This window comes from Hyperolius riggenbachi, chromosome 1 (genome assembly GCF_040937935.1).
Source record: "Hyperolius riggenbachi isolate aHypRig1 chromosome 1, aHypRig1.pri, whole genome shotgun sequence".
NCBI lineage: Eukaryota > Metazoa > Chordata > Amphibia > Anura > Hyperoliidae > Hyperolius > Hyperolius riggenbachi.
The window spans coordinates 647,369,442-647,391,175 of NC_090646.1; the positions used below are offsets into that span (position 1 = coordinate 647,369,442).

At 46.0% G+C, this 21,734-nt stretch overlaps 1 protein-coding gene across 2 annotated transcripts in view; it reads left to right on the plus strand.

Annotated features, from left to right (window-relative positions):
- The window catches only part of DYM (dymeclin), a 467,753-nt gene extending 450,609 nt beyond the window's left edge, over positions 1–17,144 (plus strand). For both annotated transcript variants that reach the window (XM_068251379.1, XM_068251381.1), the window contains one exon: positions 10,378–17,144. In XM_068251379.1, coding sequence (XP_068107480.1) covers positions 10,378–10,527 — 150 coding nt within the window. In that variant the 3' untranslated portion in view covers positions 10,528–17,144. The remainder of the gene's footprint in view (positions 1–10,377) is intronic.
- Positions 17,145–21,734: the final 4,590 nt, after the last annotated feature.

The following is a 21,734-nucleotide window of genomic DNA, read 5'->3' on the forward strand; positions in this document are numbered from 1 at the left end:
CATTGCTGTCAGAACTATCAGATTGTGTTGAGCTGTACTAAGCTGTGTAAACAAGGCAGAAAGGTTTCTGCTGTATCCAAGGGGAGAGCAGAGAAATGTCTCTCCTTTATTTGCTCACTAACTATTACAAGTCAATCTGATCATTTTCCAAGAATCCAGCGTGTGTACAGCAACTCCCGATGACATGGGGGAATGCTACAACTGAGTTTTTTTTTTCCCTTACGACGTCACTCCTGCGCCGATTTGTCTTTGCAGCAATTGCTTTCAAACTATCACCTGAAATAATCAGTGGTGGCTGTTTCAGTAATTTAGCATCTGTATGGGGCTTTAGTTTCATGCTCAATTTCTGTTAATGGATTCAGTCCCACTTCTACATTTCCGATTACTGGTAGCACTGCTGCGTGCCCCTGTGTTAGCGCTGTTCCCAGAGTCACCCCCTACCCCATGCGTCGCTCCATCCATACCCTGGAGATGGACACTGCTGTCCTTCACTCAGCAACCACTTCTGACTGCTGGCCGAGGCCCGTGAGGTTTTATGGCTGCAGGTTACAGATCCTGGGCTTAGCGGATTGGCAGCAGGTTAAAAGAGCCTTTCATTCCGAAGCTGCTCTTTCCAATCTGCCTGTGATCAAACGCTATTACCTTTTCACTGTGTGACAGCACGCAGGAGGCCAGCTTAAGCGTTGGCCGCGGCCGCATCACTGGAGCCCGGTGACCAAACCTCTTAACTGTACTTCATCAACGTCACTGGGCATCGTCAAACTCCCGCTGTCAGTCTCACACCGAATAGTCACCGTTTGTCCGTTACGGAGACTGGTGGTGGTGACATCTGAAGTTCAGGAAAAAGGGAAATACACAAAGGAAATATGGTATGTGTGGAATGCCCTCCTTGCCGAAGAATTTGTATGTAAAGGTGAACGCAGGGTCCTTTTCCACTAAGAAACACGCTGGGATGCGATCCAGTTTCTTCCCAATATCCACTACACCAATTCCATTGCGATCTGTCAGGTGTAGTGCGGTGCGTTTGCAATTTGCACCAGGGAAAAAAAGGTAAAATCGCATAACGCTGTGATTGCTATGCAAATTTCCTGCACTCCTCTACAAAGTATAGGCGCTCCATCGCTCAGGAAACACAGCAGGATGACGCCTGCGCTCGGGAGAAAATGGTGACGCAAACAGATCACACTAATGGAAACGCTTGCAGTGGTTTCCGATGGTTAAACTGTGCCTAGCGTTTTGCAATCCACAAGCTGTCAGAATCGGATTGCAAAACGCTGCTAGTGAAAAAGGGCCCTTAACGATTTTCCCGTTTGATTCCGAGCAGATTCAATCACTCTGATCGAATCTGCCAGAAAGGTATTGCCCCAGCATTTCCAATTTAATCAAATTTTTGGGGCCTTTGACCCGAGATTGAAACCCTGCTGAAATCTAGCTATCAATATGTTGTGTGTGGTAGAAATCGATTCCTCTCTGACCATATTCCTATCGCATCAGGATCGATCATTTTGCCACATTGGGTGGCCATCTATATGTGTATGGCTAGCTTTTGTCCAGTCAGCCCTGTGATTCCCGTGGGATTAGACGGGTCAGATAAGAGAACCAAGCTATTGAAGAAGTTTTTTTTACAGGAGTGCTCGGATACCCCTTTTCAAAATCCGAATTGATCCGGATACCCAGATATCCGGATCCGAATCGGATATCTGAATCCAAACTTTTTGGTATCCGAGTAAACTCTGATATCCGAACCCAATATCCGGCTGGATTCTCTGTCTCTCTCTCGGCCTGGATGCCTTCAAAAGGAATTTTTACCATTGAAGGTGATTTTGGCTTCTGCTCAGATATCTGAACTAACTATCCGCCTGGATTTCAGATGTGGAATCTGACTTTGCTCGGATAGTCTAGTCGGATTTTTAAAAATATCCGAATTTCTATTCAAAGTTCGGATAGTGGAAAAAGTTCGGATTATCTGGGTAGTTCAGATATCCAAAATCTTGCTGAGCACCACTGCTTTTTTTAATGCTGGATCCACACGGTGCGTTCCCGCACTCGATTCCTGTCGATTCCCGGCCGCTCGATTATTTCCAACATGTCCGATTCCCGTTTCGATGGATCATTAGATCGATTTGACATACTTTGCATGAGAGCCGACCTAACAATCATCGAAATGCTCGGAAATAATCGAGCGGCCGGGAATCGAGCGGGGCATTGAGTGCAGGAACGCACCGTGTGTATCTAGCATAAGAAGTGCAGACAAGCCAAGACCTGCTGACTGGACATTGCAGATCAGCAGCACATCAGCGAATCACTGCCCGTCTTCTTATATGGAAGCTCACGATGGAAACAGATGTTACAGAAAAGTCAGAAAAGGACCCACCACTTTCTTTCATGTCTGACATGTAGATCTGGCAATGATCTTTAAAAGACAACTGAATTTAATATGAAGAATATGGAGGCTGCCATAGTTATTTCCTTTTAAACTATACCAGTTGCCTGGCAGCCCTGCTACTGCTAGTCTATTTGGCTGCAATGGTGTCTGAATCACACCAGAAACAAGCATGCAGCTAATCTTGTCGGATCTGACAATAATGTCAGAAACACCTGGTCTATGGCTAAAAGCATTAGAGAAAGGTGATCAGCAGGACTGCCAGGCAACTGGGATTGCTTGAAAGAAAACAAATATGGCAGCCTCCATATACCTCTCACTTCAGGTGACCTTTAAATAAAGCTTGTATAGGTTGGCTGCATATGTGATGAGGGGTAAGGTTGCATTACGTACTGTTAAGATGGCCATACATCACTTGATCTGCCATCAAATCAGCTGTTAGATACATCCCTCTCTGATCAAATCTGATCAGAGAGGGGTCTATTGCCTGCCCACACACAGCATATCCATTTCCAGTAGATTTTGGCATTACATGTATTGAAGGTCATCTTAGCGATGTTGCTGCTACCCCACCAACTGTATATGTGTGCCGCCTCATCTGCTTGCTCATTGTGAGTGTTGAAGTCTCACCTGTCCGCAGGTTCTTCCTATGGCCTCCTCTGGTGTCCGGCATCACTGCGAGTGCCTCTAACAAGAAATACTGACGGCAATGCAAATGCGTCGGCGTCACGCGGTGGTGGTACCGAACACCGGCTGAGAAGGTCAGGAGTCGTGCCAGCGGACAGCTGAGCCTTCAACACGGGCATGCTAGGGGGTGGAGACAACCAGCCGGAGTCCATCGGTCGTCAAGAGATTGAACACTGTTACTGCCGCACACTCAATCAAGCCCTTGCGACAGAGATTTTCCAGCAAACCCGATCAATCCTTTCGACTAATTTCGGATGGAAATTGACTGAAAGATCAGTCAGTTAAAATGATCGAATTTAGGTCAATTGGCCAGCAAAATGTATGGGCACCCTTAAGCTGATTGACCATCCGATAATTATTATCGAATTGGATGCAAATCTTTGCTGCCTAAAGCATGCCCGATCAAATATGCAACCAATTTCGGACTGTAATTGATCGAATGTATCGATCGGACATGCTGCAAGATGTCTGGCCGACATGCTTGACCGGTATGCAGTGGTAATGGCGTGCATTAATCGCATATAAACACCCCCCTCCCTTTGCTCCTGCGTTAATACTTAACCTCTCCGCTGCCCGCTGCTGTGTCCGGACTGCTCTTCCAGGTTCGGCAACTACGTCGGGCGCAAACCTGGAAACCTGGAAGAGGAGTCCGGATGCAGCAGCATACAAGACCGATTACCGAAAAATGTCATGCTGCAATCAACCGGGAATCAGTCTGCGGTGTATGGACAGGCAACAAGTCACTCCTCAATCAGATCTGATCAGAGAGAGTTCTGTCTCTTGGTCGATCTGCCCATACATCTTCTGATGTGTGGGCACCCTTAGTGGTATTGCAGTCTCTTGCAGCATCCATACTTGAGGACCTGTCTCTCCATAAATGCAGGGGGGGATGCCTTTCTGTGTTTCCGGTGGCCGGTACACAGAATGGAAAGTTCACCGCCGTGTGTAGGAGGGGGCTCCATATTGTCTTATGCCGGAGGATGTTCCTCTGACTGGCCAGCCTCACAGACAATACAATATTCTTCAGAGACTCGTCACTCATCGCCGCGGCGATTGCGCCATTGTCCGCTCTGGGATTCTTCGCGACGAGCTATTGAATTACGTTCCAGTGTTTGTGGAGTAGGAGGTAAACATCAATGGCAAGAGCCTTATTAGAGGAGTCACATTAGCCAGCCGTTCCGGCCTGCCCTGTCCTCATTCAGTCAGCACAATGCTCTTCCCTTTTCCCAGCACTGCTGCTCTATAGACTGCAGAGACTTTCATCCATTGTGTCTTCCTGTAAGGACAGTTCTCTCTTATCAGGAGTGGGAAGTGTGATCTGCAGACTGGATAGGATGAGCCGGGTCACTGGAGTTCACCTGCAGAGACACACACCTGCTGTCTGTGCTCCAGAAGGATCATATGTGTACACTGCACAAGGAGGAGGCACAGACAGAGGAAAAATCCTTTGTGGAGCTGTGCTTGCTGCAGCTTTGCTCCTATCCATGCACAGGGCCAGTTCTAGACTTTTTTCTGCCTGAGGCAAACTTGTGAGCATGTGGACAATTTACTCTGCTTCATTTAATGTTCTCACAAAACATGCTGCAGCTCAATATAATAGCACACTGGCTGGCTGTGAGTCTGTGACAAACACACTGCTCACCCACAGCCACTCCATTCCTCCTCAATCAGGACAGCAGTGCCACCTCCTCCCTTCTGCTGTGCAAGTCAAATGAAACACTGCTGCTCTCCTGCCTTCCCCCCTCACTCACTGTCAGACTCCTCACACAGCACAACAAGCTGCTTTTTCCCCAATGATGACCTCTCACCTTCTACTCTCGCTTTGCCTCCTACTCTGACTCCATGCTGTTAGTGTAAACACAGTACAAACATGCTGCCCTGTAATCTCTGCCTCCTGATGCAAGTGTTTCACCTTGCTTCATGAGAGTACCGGTCCTGTCCATGCAGGCTAGAAATAAATCTGAGGCGGGAAAAGGGATTAAAATATAGACTTGCCTAATATACTTACCTCAGTGATGAATAGGCTCACCCGACTGAAGGAGTGAATTTGGGAGCTGGAAGCGCCACAGACGTTTGGGCCCCCACATGTTAATATTGGTAAATGACGGGAATTTGGGTGCCCGCGGCACACCGATAAAATAGTAGGCGAGGCCAACTCCTATGCAAACTGCAGATACATGCCCACTATTTGTAGATGCAATTTGCATAGCAGGGAGCCCTGACGCCTGGTATTTTATCGAGCGTTGTGGGTGCCCAAATTGTCTTCATTTACCGATATCAACGGGGGCACTAAAGGGGTGCCCAAAATTCCACAGTTCCCAATATTTGGTAAATATCCAATCTTCACCTCCCATCCCCTCCCAACCAGCTCCTCCTCCACCCTATCCTCCCTTCACCTCCTTCACTCCTGCTACTATTGAGGAAGTCAACCACCTACTGCAGACTTCCCATACCACAACTTCCCCCCCCCTTGACCCCATCCCTTATGATTTACTCCAGCCTCACTTCATGGATTTGGCCCCAGTCCTCAATACCCTGTTCAACCTCTCCCTATCCACAGGCACCTTCCCCTCAGATTTCAAGCAGGCCACTGTACTACCCCTGTTCAAGAAATCCTCCCTCAACCCCTCGCTATTCTCCAACTACTGCCCTATCTCCCTCCTCCCCTTTGCCTCAAAACTCCTTGAGCGTCTGGTTCACAAACGCCTGACCCAGTACCTCAATGCCAACTCACTGCTAGACCCACTGCAATCTGGATTTTCGGCCTGCCCACTCAACCGAAACTGCTCTCACCAAAGTGGTCAATGACCTTGCCTTGGCTAAAGCTGAAGGTAAATACTTCATTCTCCTCCTCCATGACCTTTCAGCAGCTTTTGACACAGATCATCATCCCCTACTCCTCCAGTCCATGGGCATTCATGATCTCGCCCTGACCTGGCTTTCATCCTACCTCTCCAACCACTCCTTCACAACCGCCTTCAATGAGTCCTTGTCCACCCCCAACCACCTCTCGGTGGGAGTCCCCCAAGGCTCGGTCCTTGGTCCCCTACTGTTCTCCCTATACACATCCTACATTGGCAAGGTTATCTCCTCCGTGGGTTTTAACTATCATCTGTATGCAGATGACACCCAGATCTACCTCCACACCCCTGACATATCCACCACTACTATGGACAAGGTCTCCTCCTGTCTATCAGCCAACTCCTCCTGGATGTTCGCTAGGTTCCTGAAACTAAATCTAGACAAAACAGAATTTATGATCTTCCCACCCCCGGCCATCCATGAACCTCCCAGATGTGCATGTCACTGTTATCCACACTACCATTCGCCCTACCTCTCAATCCCGCTGTCTGGGTGCCACCCTGGACTCCGCACTCTCCTTCACTCCCCACATCCAAAACCTCACAAAGTCCTGCAGCTTCCACCTTCGTAACATCTGTAAGATTCGCCCTTTCCTGACCTCTGCCATCACCAAACTCCTCTTCCATGTCCTCATAATTTCCTGCCTTGACTACTGCAATACCCTGCTGTCTGGTCTCCCTATGACCCGAACAGCCCCACTGCAGTCCATCATGATTGCGGCAGCCAGAATTATCCACTCCTCCTATCGCTCCACCACGGCGGCTCCCCTCCGTGAATCCCTCCACTGGCTTCCTATCCAGTCCAGAATCAGATTCAATATACTGTGTCTGACCTACAAATCTGTCCACAAAACCTGTCCAACCTACATTTCTGATCTTACTCAGAGATCCACACCTAGCCGCTCACTCCGCTCCTCCAATAAACTTCGCCTGACCGCCCCCCGCATCACCCAGTCCCATGCACGCCTCCAGGACTTCTGAAGAGCCGCTCCAACACTATGGAACTCCCTACCTCCACCCACTAGGGCAGCCCCCTCCTTCAACATCTTCAAGAAGGCCCTCAAAACTCACCTTTTCACTCTGGCCTACCACCGCTCACAATTGCTCTAAACCCGCAGCTGAACTCTGGTCCCCTACCTCTCGTGTCCTTACCTCTCCCTCTAGATTGTAAGCCTTTGGGCAGGGTCCTCCTCCTCTTGTGTCCTACCTGATCATGCACCTCCATTACTGTGCACCCATGCTATGCATTTGAGTGAACCTAACTTGCCTAATCTCCATGCTCCATCCAGTGACTGACTAAGCATTACCTTGTACTCATACTGTGCTGTGTGATCTGGTCTTTCTTGTATTCCTGTATTGTCATATTGCTGTATGTCACCCCTAAATATTGTCTGTAACCTAAACTTATGTCCAGCGCTGCGTAATATGTTGGCGCTTTATAAATACAATAAATAAATCAATAGGCATTGGTGGGGGATCGGTTATGGTTATGCATCAGCTGGGTCATTAGGGTTAAGCATCTTGGGGGGAAAGGGGTGTTAGGTATCGGTGGGGGGATTGGTTAGGATTAGGCATCAGTGGGGAGGGGTCAATTAGGCTTCGGCATCGGTAGGGGGAGGACTGCGAATGGGGTTAGTTTTAGCGATAGTGAAACATTGGTAACATTTACCGATCATCAGAATATTGGTAATTTTTTCTGATATTTCTGGCACCCATTTTGCATGTAGGCTTCCTAATACCTCCAGGTTACTTGCTATGCTCAATCTTACCACCTGCATGTAGTATGAGGGTTTACCTGCACAATCTGCTCATAGTAGTCAATATCTGTTGACATTCATACTACATGGAGGTGGTAAAATTGGTCAGTGATTGGCCAATCATAACTATACAATAATATAATATACAATAACTGAAAGTGTGTATCAGGTTTCAGGTTTATGTGACTAGCAACCCTATCCCACCCTTAGCTCTGTATTGCTGCAGAGGATAGTCAATGACATTGAGGGCACATTCACACTAGAAGCGCTTTTCTGAGCGTTTCGCGATTAGTTAGCGTTGTTTAAAATGGCTCCCATTCACCTTCATTAAAATCACAGGAAAAATTGCAGGGATTTTCATGATTTTTACCACCATTTTAATGAAAGTGAATGGGAGCAATTTTTAAAAAACGCTCAGAAAAGCGCTTCTAGTGTGAATGGGCCCTAAGAGGGGATGTTAAAGGGAACTTGAAGTGAGAGGTATATGGAGGCTGCCATATTTATTTCCTATTAAACAGTACCAGTTGCCTGGCTGTCCTGCTGATCTCTTTGGCTTCAGTAGTGTTTGAATCGCACACCTAAAACAAGCATGTGGCTAATCCAATCGGACTCTAATCAGAAACATCTTATCTGCATGCTTGTTCAGGGGCTATGGCTAAAAGTCTAGAGCCAGAAGATCAGCAGGACAGCCAGGCAATGTGCTTTGTTTAAAATTAAATTAAATATGTCAGCCTCCGTATCCCTCTCACTTCAGCTTCTCTTCAAGGCAGTGCTTGACAGCAGATTTAACCTCCTTGGCGGTAGCCCCGTGTGTGACACGGGTTAAGCCGCCGGAGGGTGCCGCTCAGGCCCTGCTGGGCCGATTTACATAATTTTTTTTTCAAACACGCAGCTAGCACTTTTCTAGCTGCGTGTTTGGTCTGATCGCCGCCGCCGATGCGCCGCTACCCGCCGCGATACAGGCCCCCCCCCCCCGCATACCCCTTGCGCAGCCTGGCCAATCGCGGCCAGGCTGCTCTATGAGGTGGATCGGGATTTCCTGTGACGTCGGAGACGTCGATGACGTCACTCCGTTCATTGCCATGGCGACGGGGGAAGCCCTCACCGTTCAGAACGGGATTTCCTTATGGGCAAGCGGTGCCGGCGGCGATCGGTAGGTACGGGGGGGACGCCGCAGGGAGGAGGGAAGCATGTTAATTTGAAAAAAAAACTCCCGCGGCCGCGCAGCCGCATTTATCATACTGCCAGGGAGGTTAATGCACAGATCTCTGTACAGCTATTTCACTAGTCCTCGTTCTCAGCCAATGTGATCTTGTCAGGATTCCACAAACCCCTGGTAAACTTGAAAAATAAAAAATGAGAGAGAGAGAGAGATATAGATATATAAAAGCTGATGACCCAGCATTGCCCAGGTATGTATTTGGCTGGTGTTGGCTGCGCCCACTTTTTCTATCCCTAACACATAATTACATGACCTATATTGTGAGCTTTGCGGTCTTTGGCATCAATACTGTATATTCCTGCGTATAAGACTACTTTTTAACCCTTGAAAAACTTCTGAAAAGTCAGGGGTCGTCTTATACGCCGGGTGTCATTGATGCCTGGCGTATAAGCTCTATCCTGTTACCGCCTCTCAAATCTCGCTGCTGAGGACTGTAGTGAAGAGGCGCAGGCGCACATGTGCGAGACCTGAGAGGCAGAGAAGGAGGTAAATAGGATACAAGGGCGGGCCAGAAGGGTGAGGAAAGACGAATGTTTTATGGGCACAGTGTGATCTATTCTTCCATACCGCTCTGATATAAACAGGGAGAGCTGACCAATCTACTTAGGGAGAGGGAGAGTTGACCAATTCCACCAGTCAAGCACCTATATACTGTTATATACTGGGTACCACATACAGTCACAACCAGTTTGTGAGTTTTTTTTCTATTTGTTTTATTTATTTGGTGTGCGTTGGAAGAGGGGGTAGTCTTATACGGCAAGTATATCCCAAACTCTGTATTTTAACTGGAAAAGTTGGGGGTCGTCTTATACGCCCAGTCATTTTATACGCCAGAATATACGGTAATTTGCATTGAAATGAAACAAATCTGATTGGCTGCAGCTCCACCCCCTTATCTGAATTTTATCCCCAATGACCAACTGTACCAGGTTTGAGGCTTGTGCCATTAACAGTGCATGAATGGCAACAATTAAATATTCCCCTTGAAAATCAATAGGTGAATTTTGATTGGCCTTTTTAGGCACCACCCACATTTCTGAATATTAATCCCAGTCACCCAGTGACCAGCTGTGCAAAGTTTGAGAACCCTGCCATTACCAGTGTATCAATGGCTGCTGTTTACATTTTCCCAGTGAAATTTGTATTCGTCTCCGCCCACTTTTTGGTTATGGGGATAAAAAGCATCCTATATGTTATTCCAGGTAATGTACTATGTGTGTGCCAAATTTCATTCAAATCCATTCAGCCATTGTTGCATAATTGAGTAACAAACATCCAAACTTTCACATTTATAATATTAGTAAAATATATACAGTATTTATTTATCATACTGAAAAGTAATAGAATGCCAGCACAATGGATTCCCTTCAGAAGCAAATGCCATTTCTTGACATAATCTCTTTCCTGAGCATGTTTTGATGTTCTGTTTTCCTGAACTCCACAATAACAGGCCGTGTTTTCCCACAGAAATTTCCTGAATTGAAGTTCAAGTACGTAGAAGAGGAACAGCCGGAGGAGTTCTTTATCCCGTACGTCTGGTCTTTAGTGTACAACTCCGGTGTGGGCCTTTACTGGAACCCCCAGGACATTCAGCTCTTCACCATGGACTCTGGCTGATCCACCTCCTCTGGAGAGATGGGGTCCTTCTGCCTGATGGCTCCGCCTGGGGAGGGCTTACTGCCTTCCACCACCGTACTTCTGCAATGTGTGGAAACCTCTGAAGCCCCCCAAGGCTTGTGGAGTCATGTCCTAAGGTTGTACACATCATGTGACTTACAGTATGCTTCCACCTGGGGTCCTTACATCCCAAACAACCTAGTGCATCCATATTTTCTTTCATTTACTTGTTTCCTTTATTATATATGATGCAAATGAGTATATTTTTATTTCCACGGAAGAGGGGGAAAAAAATTAAACCTTTTACCTGTTTAGTTTACTTTAATAAAGCTGTGAGATGAGTTGTCTGCATGTGGGCGATGTTTGAGACGCCTTTCTGAATATGGGTGGCTTTTCCGGGCAGTTTATGCATCGCAATAGAGTTGTCATGGCTTCTTTTTTTTTTTTAGCATTGTTTCGTTACGGCTATATGGCCATTCATGCTGGCCAGAGTGGACTTCTAATTGTCTTTATGAGGTTCCACCAGATGCCTTGCTTTCTACTGCCCAATGTCTAACCAGTTCAGTCTAACAAGAGCTTGATGGCCACCATTCTTCTGTGTTTCTGCTGTCAGGACATTGATAAGATACTTGAGATAAAAGATGCTGTTTTTACCTTCGGGCAGGTTAGATGACCTCGCCATGATGCTCTGTTTTCCTTTTCGAGAAGGTAATGTTCCACCACCTCTGTCCATAGTGTAAGCAACAGTGGACTTGGGCAGGTAGGGCCGGGACTGAAGTGCTACAATCTCATCAGTAGAGTATCTGAAACCTGTAGGAAAACCAGCCTATTCAATCCCAACCTCTCTCTCCACTATCATTAAAGAGAATCTGTACTCTAATATTCTTACAATAAAAAGCATACCATTCTATTCATTATTTTCTCCTGTGCCCCTCCATGCTGTTTCTGCCACTCTCTGCTGCAATCCTGGCTTGTAATTAACAGTTTTAGGCAGTGTTTACAAACAAACTAACCAGCTTCTAATAGGCTCAGCTAAGCATAGAGTGTGAGTCATTCAGATTGTGCAGGGGGCCTGCAGAGGGTGTGTATCGCTTCTACCAATCACAAGCAGCCCTGCACATTCCACACAATCAAGCTTTAGCCCGACAAACAGGACAGAGGAAAGATACATTGATTTATTACAGAGACAGTGCAGTTAGGAAAGACTGCAGTAAGCCAGAGCAGCTTAGAACAGGCATAGGAACTTATAGGATAGAAGAACTAAGGCTGAAAAATTTGTTACAGAGTCTCTTTAAGTCATATCTGGCTATTCATGACCTCATGGGCTTGGTCAGACCTGTCTGTCGACCTCTGCTTCTGTGAGGTCTCTCAAGGGCATGTTCACACCTTTCATAAATGTTCATGCATCCAGAGCTACTCACAGAGTTTAAATGTCACCCAAAATGATCTTCTGCCGTCGCTTTGGGCAACAATTTACCCATGTTTAATGTAAGGATGAGCCAATTGGCTCCCTGCCCATTTTGGGCATTGAAAATCTTGCATGTGTACATAACATTACTCTACAACTCCCACCCCTTTTTCCCTCCAAATATTTCCCAAGACCTGCGGAAAATCACATTTTATTTTCCGTATACCGATCGTTTAAGTATCCAGCCTGTCTTTTACATTTTAGTTTTATAGGAAATGGGAATGAAGAGCAAAATAGTGGTGCCATTGCTTGGCTGACTTCTGTAATTCTCTTTTTGATTAACTGTTTTTGGAACAGAAATAATGCTATTTTTCAGTTCCCCACATACTGTACCACAGATGTCTTAGGGATCGCAATGACAGTGTTTCTGTGGCCCCGTGTGGATTCCACCTGCTTGTGGCAATATGGTCTCATCCACTAATTAAGAAAGAAATATGGAACACAGCAGTAAACCCTTTCCACAACTCCAACCGAATTAGTTTTAGTAAAGTTGTACAAGCTAAGGAGGTAGCCAAAGCAAGCGCTCTGCCCGAACCCAACAGACGAGGGTCGGGGTGTGCAATTTAGCATTAGTGTTTCCCGCTGGCTCCCTGATTTCTTACAAATTAGTCAACCCAGCCAATTTGCTGTAAGCAGGAAGGAACTGTGGGTCTCTGAGGTTTCCCGCTGGGTCTCCTCAACTAGAATAGCGCTGACTTTTTGAGAAAAAAATTATTTTTAACTTTCAGTCTTCTGAGTCACTTCTAGAACAAGCATGCAAAATGTCCATCTGGATGAATCAGCATAACTGGTCTTCGTACTTGGCCTGGGTTAGAGAGTCAGAAAGTATTGGTGACAATTGATCACCATAACACCCCTCTCACTACAGGTTTCTTTGTATTCCTAAAGACCTTTAGGATTTTTCCATTTGGGAAGTTAGGGCCTGTTGCTGCGCAATAGTCTTCTCAGATGACGATAGTTACCAGGTAAAGTTATGCTGAATGCACACCCTGCTCCTCCCCCCCCCCCCCCCCCCCCTCTTCCCCAGAGCAGCAGTAGGCATCTTATCCCACTTCATCCAATCCCGCAGGCGCAGGAAGCTTAGTGGGACTTCTACTGGTTTACCTCCAGTACCATAACTCCCTCCAGCCATTGGCTGATACCAGGGCTGTAGAGTTGGTACAAAAAAATCATCCAACTTTAACTCTGTTTATAAAAGCACAGATTTCATGTACCCAAGAATTACTCCAACTCCACAGCCCTGTCAGGGCTATGGAATCGGTAAAAAAAATCATCCAACTCTGACTCCTCAGTTTATGAAACCTCCGACTCCGGGTACCCTAAAATTGGTCTGACTTTAACTCCTCAGCCCTGACTGACACTATAGAGTAGTAAACAGATGGCCTTACTACGGCTAGCTAGACCCAGCAGCTGGGGCAAATAGTTGGCACTGGATGTAAACAGTCCTGGATTTTAGATCGCTCCATCCGCAGTACCCTTTCAGGGACAACACAGTAGGAGCAGGTTCTGAGTAGGGATGATCACAGATATGAAAATGATTCAGAGTTGATGCTAATTTATGCAAATTGTATACAAATATATGCAGTTGCATACATTTGCATAAAAATTTACATAATTCCAGAAACGTTTGCATCTCATTGATCATCCCTAGTTCTGAGAGAAGCGTTCAAAAGTTTGAAGGTGGAGGGATTTTTGGAAAAAATGTATTTTAGAAGTACAGTCACCTTTCAGACTAACCATATACATTTAATGCCCTATAAAAATACATTTGCAAAGCGTTTTTCTCCTATAGGACGCAAAGCGAATGGCTGTGTTCCCACTTGCGCCGGCCCACATACGGCCAGCGGGTGGGAACGCCACATGTAGGCCATACGGGTGAACCGCCTGCCTGCCCTGGATTATCGCCGACTGCACAGAAGTACGGCCTGCTTACTGCAATGACTGTGACCGGCTCCTATTTATAAAATAATAATAAAAAACGCTCGTTCACTGTCAGTTTAGCGATGAGCGGAGAATGGACAAAGAATGTCCGTTCTACGCTCAAGTGAGAACACAGCCTCACAAGGCTATGCAGTCATTGATCCCAACACCCCCTCCCCCCCCCTTCTTGTTTAACGATAATATACTGCCTCATCTGATCATACTTTCTCTCACTTGAGGATATAGATTGAATGTTTATCAGTCAGACTTGCAGAGGTCAATTCAATTGATCAACTATGCCAGATAATCAATCCCAAGTAGGGCTATTTCTTATCTGCTGAGCAGTCAGATCTGATAGATTGATTATTTCCTCCAGTCCTGGTGGCAGAACACAGTAAAGCCAGATTCAAAACAATTTTCAGATGAACTACTGTACATATCAAACTCCTCCCCCAAGCCATTATTATAAACGTCCCTTTTTTTTGTATTCATTCTGATGTTTACTGATTGGTACTGCATTGTATTATGATTCTATTTGTGTTTAATGAAGGGGAAGTGGACACGATGTGCTCTTGTATATATCTATACATATATCCTATTTATTTTCATATTTGGAGAGGAGATAGTGCAGCATGGTGTGCATGCATTCTTCTGATTGCTGTAGGTTCCCCCATATTTTCAGTGCTTTATGACGTGGTGTTGATGTAGCCGGCAGGGTTTACCATAATGGGGAGTTTGGGGTGTATCAGGCGATGGATAGTAGCTGCTATTTACTATTCCGACTCGGTGGTATTGCTCAGGTGTTCGTGACAAATGATCGATAACGTTTTAACTTCCCTTTCCCATACAAAATAAGTCGTTGAGCTGTGATATTGAATCTTAGACCTTTTCAACGTGAGGTCGGCGTATCTGTAGACAGTCTTAAGGTGGAACTTTGAAGGTTCTGTATAACACAATACTTAGGTGGTCCCACCAAGATTAAGGGTTCCCACACATTACTTGATATTGCAGGTCGATCAACCTACCAATTTGATCATTCTATCGGTCGCCTTAGCTGACTTTAATCTTTCGTGTATATGGGCCTTTAACCAAACTCAGCTTTTCCTCATCCTTCTATGGCTTAGCTTATAGATAACAAGTTCCTTGTGTCTTCTCAGTAGACTCTAAAAACGAAGATTGTTGAATCTCCCTTGTCTTGGCAGCAGCAAGTTAATGGAATTGAGAACTCTGGTACAGAAATCTCACCCTTGGAGTCAGTGACGGTAGATTGGGGAAGTGGGCTATTTTAGCTAGAGAGGGTTTACTGTACCCAGTTCCAAAATGCCCCTTTTGTGCGGACTTGCGTCCTTGGCTAGAGGGAACTGAGGCATAGGGATTAAATCACTGCAGCGTCTGTAGTTGACAGTTGTTCTAGTTGAGTGGTTAGAGCAATGCCATCTCCAAGTTTACAATTGCAGTGGATTATGGGAATTCAAAGGTAGCCAGTATGATGGTTCAGAAACTTTCTCCTCCTAAAGGGTAGTTATATGATTTCACCAACCTTGCTCCATGTTGACTCTAGCAGGGGATTGTGGGAAATAATAGATCAGCAGCTTTATCTTCTTGCACGATCTGTGCTTTATAGTATTAATAGATCACCGAATAGGAAGGTAGCAGCAAAGATGAAGGTAGCAGCAATGATGGTTCAACGGCTTTATTTGGGATACCTGAACTATACCTCATTCATCAGGAATACATTTACTTCCAATAGGTTTCATTAGTGCTTTTCACAAAAAAGAACCTGATTGACTGCGTTAGACAATAGACAACCAGGTCATTCTTGCCTGAGATAGTTTGATGAGTGAGACTCGTTTAATTTGGTCACTGGGCTTGCTAACAGTTAGCTAGTTAAGATTGCTTATTGGACTTAACGTGACCAATTGAAGTGTACAATGGACTTTGATTTAGTTGGCCTTTTAAAGTGGCTCATTTAGTCTTTTTCATCGTTTTTGGTTACCAATTGGGCCTGGTCACTGTTGCCCACCTTACATTGTCTGTTGGACTTGCCACTGTTGGCCACTTAATGTTAGCCATTGGGACTGTTCACAAATGCAACCATCTTCATCCTTGTTGCTACTCATTAAAGAGACTCTGAAGTCCTGTTTTTACCTTGGAGTCATCTTCAGCAATAATGTCATAGCTGAACCGCCGCATTCCCATGGCACAATGAGGTCTTAATCCCCTCGAAATCCCCCAGGGAGATTTGGGTATCGCTTCTGTGTAGAGGCAGAGCTTTGGGCAGTAGCTTTGCCTCTACTTGCGTCAATCTGTGCGGATCTCCGCCTCCTTCCGCCCCTTTCATCCTTCTTTCACTGAGTGGGGCGGGGAGAGGCGGCAATCAGTGCAGATTGACTGGACTACAGCCCAAAGCTCTGCCTTCCCCGGGCAGCAAAATCCATGACCTTGAAAGTCATGGATTTTTGCCCCAGGATTTGGGGGGGTTAAAACCTTGTTGTGCCGCGGGGATGCGGCGTTTCAGCTCTGGCATTACTACCAAAGAGGATTTTTTTTACACTTCAGTCTCTCTTTAAATATCTATTTCCAAAAACGTTTCTGACCTTTTTTTTTTTTTTTACCCACGAAGGCTACACTTTGGACACCGGGCCCATAATTCTTCTAGGGGAACATTTTCATATTCTCTTTAAAATAACTTTTCAGCATTTTACAATTGAAAAAGTACCAAAAAGTAAATGAAAAAGTACTATCAACATTATTTTGAATATTTTCTTGCTTGCTGGTGGTTTAAAAGGCATTTTATGAGAAGCTGTGAAAATATCACCCAGGAGAAAAAGTGAATTGCATATGGGCCCAGGACTTTTTATGACGGACAGCAGCTGTCCACGCATGATTGAAATAATCGGTATTTGTTTTGTTCGGTTTCCTTGCCTGACGTCAGTGTTACTGATGAGTTTTTCATACTAAAGTTTTTGGGTTTGTTAATTGCATTTGCTTTAAATAAGGACTTCTGTTTTTGGATTGAGGTGTCGGCTTACTTTTGCTGAACCATATTTGTCCCTCAGCGAGCACAACTGACACAGGGCTGGTATCAGCTCGCTGGGGACCTCTGGTCTCTGCTTCTCATTACAACTCCAAAGAGAGTCGTCCTCTGAATTGTTGTACGCACTGCCACCCCCATTGATGTTACTTGTCAGGTCTACTCTGTAAATTATAATAAAATTATATTTCCAAATCCTGTGTAGCCTTTGTCCTGCTTTGTGCAGAAATGTGTGAGTTGTGTGCAGTGTGGTTGGAAGGAGTTTGTTGAGTTTGCGAGGGCTCCAGTGAGTGTTTCGGAGAAGATAATGCGTGACTACGTTGACATGACAGCTGGATGAGACATGTCATTGTTTCTAATAGACTTGGTCATTGTGTCACAAACTGGAAGTACAGTTAGGTCCATAAAGATTTGAACAGATACAACTTTTTTAATTTTGATTCTGTAAATTCCAATACATTTTAAATGAAACAACTCAGATGCAGTTGAAGTGCAGACTTTCAGCTTTACTTCAGTAGGGAGAACAAAACAATTGCATAAAAATGTGAGAAAGTAATTGGACAATTGACTCAAAGGCTATTTCTTGGGCAGGTGTGGGCAAGTCCATCATTATATCATTATCAGTTAAGCAGATAAAAGGTCCGGAGTTGATTTGAGGTGTGGTGCTTGCATGTGGAAGATTTTGCTGTAAACAGACAACATGCGGTCAAAGAAGCTTTCCATGCAGATGAAAGAAGCCATCCTTAAGCTGCCAAACCAGGAAAAAAAATCCTAGAATGTACAGACCCAAAATTGGAAAAAAGTTCTCTGTCAAAATATTTATGGACCTAACTTTATGTATCACTGGTGGGTCTCAAGTTAAAGGTAAGTGGCCCTCAGCAAGACTCTTAAACTTCATGATGGGAGGATCACTTTGGTGAAGGGCAGCACGGTGGCGTAGTGGTTAGCTCTCTCGCCTTGCAGTGCTGGGTCCCTGGTTCGAATCCCAGCCAGGGCACTATCTGCAAAGAGTTTGTATGTTCTCTCCGTGTCTGCGTGGGTTTCCTCCGGGCACTCCGGTTTCCTCCCACATTCCAAAAACATACAGATAAGTTAATTGGCTCCCCCTAAAATTGGCCTATATAAATACTAAATAATAATAACGATTGTGACAGCTACCAAAAGGATCACGGTAAAAGTGTTTCTATGGGCCCATGTGGATTCCAGTGGACTTTTTAAGCAAATTAATACCCTGTTTTCCTGAAAATAAGCCCTAGCATGATTTTTCAGGATGCTTGAAATATAAGCTCTACTCCAAACATAAGCCCTAGTAGTTCATAAATAAAAAAAATTCCAGGCAGCTACGGTGTATATGTAAAATCAATTGACAACAGAATGCAACAGGACAGATAGACCCTTCACCAAGTAAAGCAGACACCCCCAATTGAATAACACTCAAAAGACTCCACTGAACCCAAAACAATAAGGGTTGTCAAGGGCTGGCTTATGATCGGTAAAATCAGCGGTTTTCTCCACTACTACTGCAGTATGCTTTGTGATTTGGAGACGTTCTCTTCCTGGAAACAGGATGCGCAAATATACGGGCCTGTGTACACATTGTAGGGGTGAGAATGGGCAGCAGGGGCATGCCACAATATTGCTGTTGGAAAAGCCAGGTATTCAGAATTTAAAAATTAATTCTGAAAGATCTTGCCAGTAACATAATCCAAGGCGAAAGTGCAGCTGAAAAACCAAAAGGCCACTTTACAGAATCAAGGCGCCAAGGTGATTCTCCTCCACCGTCTGTGCCAACTGATATTATGGCCGGACAAAGACCTCTTCTTAGAAGGTGGTGCTTCAACCCCAACATGATGCAGTTGTGAGCTCACACACCATGTGCAACTCCAAGGTGCTGGATCAAAAAAACAGCCCGAAAGCTACCTATGTGGTCCTTTCTTTTGAGGCATAGCTGGGCCTATTGCTGTGCCTACCAGAGCAGGATCATCCACAAGGCAACCTAGGCAGGTGCCTGGGGCCTAGTGGGTGCCACCTTTTTTGACCCCACCACCACCTCCTCCTCAGCTTACCAGAAAGACTATAATGGGGAGCCAAAGAGGGATTAAGATGAAATGCGCCTGAAGGGACGGTAGTAGTCTTGGGGCCCACTTCATCTTAATCCTTCCTTGCCTCCTACACAGACCTGCCCTCAGTCAGTGTGGACCCCTTTTTAGCACTTGTATCTGTAGACCAGGCTTTCTCATCCAGGATGCCCCCAGTATAGTTAGTCATGGATAGGTGCCCCAAGTATAGGTAGCCAGGGAGAGGTGACTCCAGTATAGGTAGCCAGTGATAAGGTGCCCCAGTATAGGTAGCCAGGGTTAGGTGCCTCCAATGTCCAGGTATAGGTGCCCCCAGTATAGGTAGCTCCCATCCCAGCAGTTGTAGCATGTGCCCGCTGCTCTCTTCTCCTTTACTGTCTCTAGGTGGACACCCGCCCTTGGACTGTAGAAAAGGATCATGGAATTGGGCCTAAACAAGGTGGCTGTTACAGTTGATAGTCTTTAGCCATACTTTCTTTTAAAAAGCATGCCACCTGCACAATAAATCCCCCCCCTCCCTTTTCTTATACAGGAGTTCCCTAAGATGCAAATATTTGAGGGGTTCCACCAGGGTAAAAAGGTTAAGAGCGACTGCTGTGGATGTTTATCAGATGTAGATTCTGTTTCCGGTGACTTCATTAAAACAACTAGGTCAGGAATTGAACCCAGGACTCTTAACAGTAGCAGGTGAGAGTGTTAGTCTCCGTGATTCAGGAAGTCTTAGTGACAGAACATGTTCAGAACATGGTTAGCAATGGCATGTTCACATGACAGGTGGACTTTGGACATCATGACGTTCTCTAGCGGTGAGGTTAGAAGAGATCTTAGCACAAGTCCTACCACCTTCCAGAGAATGTATCTGAAGTGACTCATCCCGGCAGACTGTTTCCTCCTCTTATCAGTTCTCTCTTCTAGGTAATGAGTTCTCAGCGAGTTCCTAGAAGAGCCTCTTCACAGCCGCTACATCTCCGCCTCAGACTTCTCGCACCTGATTCTGAACTCATTGGCACCTTGTAGCACCTTGTAGCTCACAGCGAGTTCATTGACCTGCTCATCACAGGTGGCAGAGCGGGAGGAGGGGGCGGGAAGCAGCATACATCAGTTTTCTATGAAGGCCTGGAGACCAGACAGAGAGGTGTATGATGGGATCTTAGTAGCAGCTTGCTACCATGATACGTTTGTGTGACCTCACACTAAATGGTTTGAATTGCACAACAAAGGCAAGAAGCTGGACTCATTCAGCTTTCGTTATTAAAAAATATATATATATGGGCTGGTGCATGCGTACATATGTACACGCCGCCGGTGAGTTGGACGTAGGGTGAAGCGAATGACTGCTCCCCCTGCTGCTGCTCAAACCCCTGGCGGCGTTTAATGATATTCCCCCTCCGAGTCATAGCAACTCAGTGAAAGAAGTAATGCGGGATTTGGCAATTGCCGCAACCCCGAATTACGCGTGCACAGGCTGCGCACTATAGCACTAGTGCTATAGCGGCACCGAGTGCCGAAACCACCTGATTCACTGGTGCGCTTTGTCAGATCCCTGCCCAACCTTTTCGGCAGTCTATGACTCCAAATGATTCCATGATCATTTTTCGGTCAGAAGGAAATACCGAATCACCATACACATGCATATGAGGGCTCTTCAGAGTGATTTTTTTGTTCCCGGCAAGTTCTAGTGGATTTCTACGATAGAGGCAGATGGTCAGCAGGACTGCCAGGAAATTTGTATTAAAAGTAAATAGATGTCAGCCTCCATATCCCTCTCACTTCAGGTGTCCTTTAAATCCTTAAAGCGTACCACAAAAAAAATATACATACCTGGGGCTTCCTCCAGCCCCCTCTAGCCTGATTGCTCCCACACCGTCATCTTCTGATTGCCCGTTCCCCCGCTACTGTCCCCGGAAAATCCATCAGTTGGGGCAAGTCTGCGCGGTCTGGCCAGGCGCGCTCCCCTGTCTCTCTCCCTTTGGCGGGATCGTTCAGCATCTGCGCAGTAGTACAGAGTGCTCCCGGCGGCGTGAATGCGGGGGGAGCACATATGGCCTGGCCTCGCATCTGCAATTTGCCCCGGACCCGGAGGACTTTCTGGAGGCCAATTGCAGAACAATGGGAAGTCAGAAGAGGACGGCATAGGAGCAATCAGGCCGGAGAGGGCTAGAGGAAGCCCCAGGTAAGTATAATTTATTCCTGTGGCCCCATCTCATGGTCACTTTAAGGAACACCCAATGCGGCAATTAAACAAAAAAACGGTTACCTGAGAAGTGGGAAGCCTCTGGATCATCCCCACCACCGCTGCTGCCTGGGACGCTCTTGAAGGGCGTGTCAGCGCTCCTGTTCATGGCTGTGCTGCACCTGCACTGCAGGGGGAGCCACTCATGGACAAGCAGCTCCGCCTTACTGCGCAGGCGCTGACAAACGTGCGGGAGAAGGAGGAGCGCGGTCACGTAACATGTCAGCAATCTCTCATCAGATATCTTACAGGGGTCCGTGTGCGGAGGAAGTGGGAGGCAACTGCAGGATCCTGAGGCTTACCTCTATAGGTAAGTGAACTTTTGTACCTGAGGTTCTCCTCATGTACCCTTTAAAGTACCCAAGGTGGTATTAAAATAAAGCCACTTAGTTAAGAAGCGGGAATCTACTGTAATTGGTCCAGTTTCGAGCTGCAAATCATTTACATGAAATTTGAATAGTAGTAGAAATTATT